This window comes from Cydia strobilella, chromosome 3 (genome assembly GCF_947568885.1).
Source record: "Cydia strobilella chromosome 3, ilCydStro3.1, whole genome shotgun sequence".
Taxonomy (NCBI): Eukaryota; Metazoa; Arthropoda; class Insecta; order Lepidoptera; family Tortricidae; genus Cydia; species Cydia strobilella.
The window spans coordinates 20,851,358-20,854,195 of record NC_086043.1 but is presented as its reverse complement, the minus strand read 5'-3'; the positions used below and the strand labels follow the sequence as shown (position 1 = coordinate 20,854,195).

At 37.3% G+C, this 2,838-nt stretch overlaps 1 protein-coding gene across 1 annotated transcript; it reads right to left on the bottom strand.

The window, feature by feature from the left end:
* Positions 1–549: 549 nt before the first annotated feature.
* On the bottom strand, positions 550–936 carry LOC134756239 (cytochrome b5-like). Its single transcript, XM_063693067.1, has one exon. The coding sequence runs from the start codon at positions 934–936 to the stop codon at positions 550–552; it is 387 nt and encodes a 128-aa protein (XP_063549137.1).
* Positions 937–2,838: the final 1,902 nt, after the last annotated feature.

Below are 2,838 nucleotides of genomic sequence, written 5' to 3'. Positions count from 1 at the left end.
AAGGAATTCAGTGTCAAGTAACAATCGTCACCGTGGTAAAATATTTGTTCCTCTGATTAAGAAATAACATTGTCAATGTAACCTCGTCTCAAGTTAACAGAAACAACGGGGGAAAGATATACCTAAGTACTACGGTTTCTATTAAGTGGATCCCTCAAAACTAAAAAATATTTACATTTAATAACTACAAACTTTAAGTACTTTATGTCCTCACACCTAAACCAATTATCTAACAGCATTACGGTTAAAGTTTTTTTCACCAACATATCTTTCATCTTTCTTTATATTCAGATTGTTAAATAAGATACTTAAACAGTACCCCTAGTGTGACGTGACGTTTGGTATTTTGAGTTTCGTAAACGTCTGGATGCACTGTTCAAAATCCCATAAAAAATAGACATACCTAACTTTACACTAGAGGTCCTGAAATTTGCCGGAAACGGTTTATTATCTTCGTATTACTGTATTGTTACTATCTTAAATTGTATCGCAACATCACACCGTTTTCACATCACTTCTTCAAGAAGTAACTTCGTAGAACACAACCGTCTACCCAAAGAGGTAGAAATATAAAACCGCAGACACGATCGCAAGCCCAAGAGGTGGCAATGCAACTCCTACAAGCGCTCCGAGTGAAAGAGGCTCCCTCGTGTTATCCAGCTGCTTCTCACGAGGTTCTACAGGCAACTTTTCTTCCTCCACAACCTCTCCCATAACGTATTGCTCGCGCCATGTGTATGCATCGTCGCTGTGTCCCACATCGCGAAAGCATTTAGTTGCATCGGTTCCTGCGTTGTCCAGCAACACTTCTATACCGCCTGGATGGTCATCAAGAAAACCGGTGACATCGTAAACGATGTTGTCAATGATGATGGCTGCATCTCCGCGATGGTTGCGCGCTTCGATCTCCTTCCTTGTAAAACGACGTGCGGACATGGTTTAAAGTTTTAAACACAGGGGACACAAGTTGTGTGCGCAGCGCGCGTTTAGTAACTGACTATACCGGTGTCCGGTGTCCGAACGCGAAGGGCAAGCGTCATAAGCACGCAAACCGGACAATTTGGTTAACTAATGTGATATCGAATTAAATCGGTCAGAATCCAAGGGTTACGCGAGCGGCAAATGTAGGCATGATTGGATGAAAATTTTTATACTATTACTTATTCTGTGCTTTCGTGGTAAGACAAACCGGCCGGCACGAAGGGTTCCGTACCATTACGCAAAAAACGGCAAAAAAATCCCGTTTGTTGTATGGGTCCCACTTAAATATTTATTTTATTCTATTTTTAGTATTTGTTGTTATAGTGGCAACAGAAATACATCATCTGTGAATGAGATACAGCCTGGTGACAGACAGACAGGCCGACAGCGAAATCTTAGTAATAGAGTCCCGTTTTTACCCTTTGGGTATGGAACCCTAAAAACTGACATAGCCGAGCAAAATTTTGGCTACTGTTTACACAAAGTACGCTTCTTTAAGCCGCTGAGGCAATTTGTTCTTACATACATAATATATGTTATGCTCAGCAAGCGAAAGATTCCAAAATTGAACCACGAGCGTTGAGCGTTGTGCGAGTGGTTCAAAAAATGGAATCTTGAGCGTTACGAGGGTTTCAAGGCGCGAGCGTTAAACAAATTTTGCCACCGAGTGAAACACAAAATTCTTCACCACACCAACACAGGGAAAATACTAACTGTAAAATATCAAACAAAATCAAAACAAATTAATTCAAAATGAATGTTATTAAATATTTATCATTCAAAATCATCATTTAAAAGTCATAAACATAAGAAAACAACTCAAAATTTCATTTGATTACTTTGCCTCACATGTGAATAAAATGCAACGTTCTTATCAGTTTTGGAACAATCAAGAGAGCCTTTACCAGCTGGTGTGGTAAAAAAAATAATTCTCGAATGCGCAAAAGGATAAAAAAAAATCGGTCAGTATCCCTATCATACACAGACAAATACCTATGTTTTTGCAAATTGTAGTAAGTTGTGGAACTTGATCACCTTTAGAGCGAGTAGATGAGGTACATAAATAAGCAGTCATTAGCCAGGCTGGTAAGAAAACACTGTGCATAACTGCATAAGTTATTTATCCTATAAAATGTGTTGAAACTATTGACTGCAACTATGTAGATACTTATCTACTTGCAGGTTTGAATATAGATACCCATAGCTATAGAGCTAAAAATTTGTATACTTAAAAGGGCTTTTCACAAACAACAACAAAACTCCACACTGCAGTAAAATAGGTTAATTTATACTTAGGTATGTAGGTTAAGATTAGTTTTGTAATTCCACTAACACTATTTTATAAGTTAATGTACTTAATATGTAACTAACAACTATGGATTTGTCCGAAATAAAATTCTTTTATTTATTAATTTATTTTTCATGTTCATGTGTGAGCACTGTGAGAGAGGCTTCCAGCCTCCGGCATGATGATACAGTATATTAATGATATTACGTTTCGTATGTTAATTCGAGCGAGTCGCTTCATTAACATTACAGGCTGCGTACTGATATTTTATATGCGTAATACGGCGGGGAATTAAGGGAATATTCTGACAAAATATTGATTTAACTGCGGTGTTATTAAAACTGATGTAAATGCAACCGTATACAATCATCTTTATTACAGACAAAAAATATTGAGACCGTTATCTCCTTGTCTTGCAAAATGAACTGAAAATCTCGGTAGGTGGCGTTACGAGCCTCGTTCGAAACGTCTACTTAATTCTCTTTGTTTTTATGGAACATTTTGTGGTAAAATTTTACCTATTCATTTTCACACTCGCAAGTTTCGCAACATTATTTTTTTTTACAAAA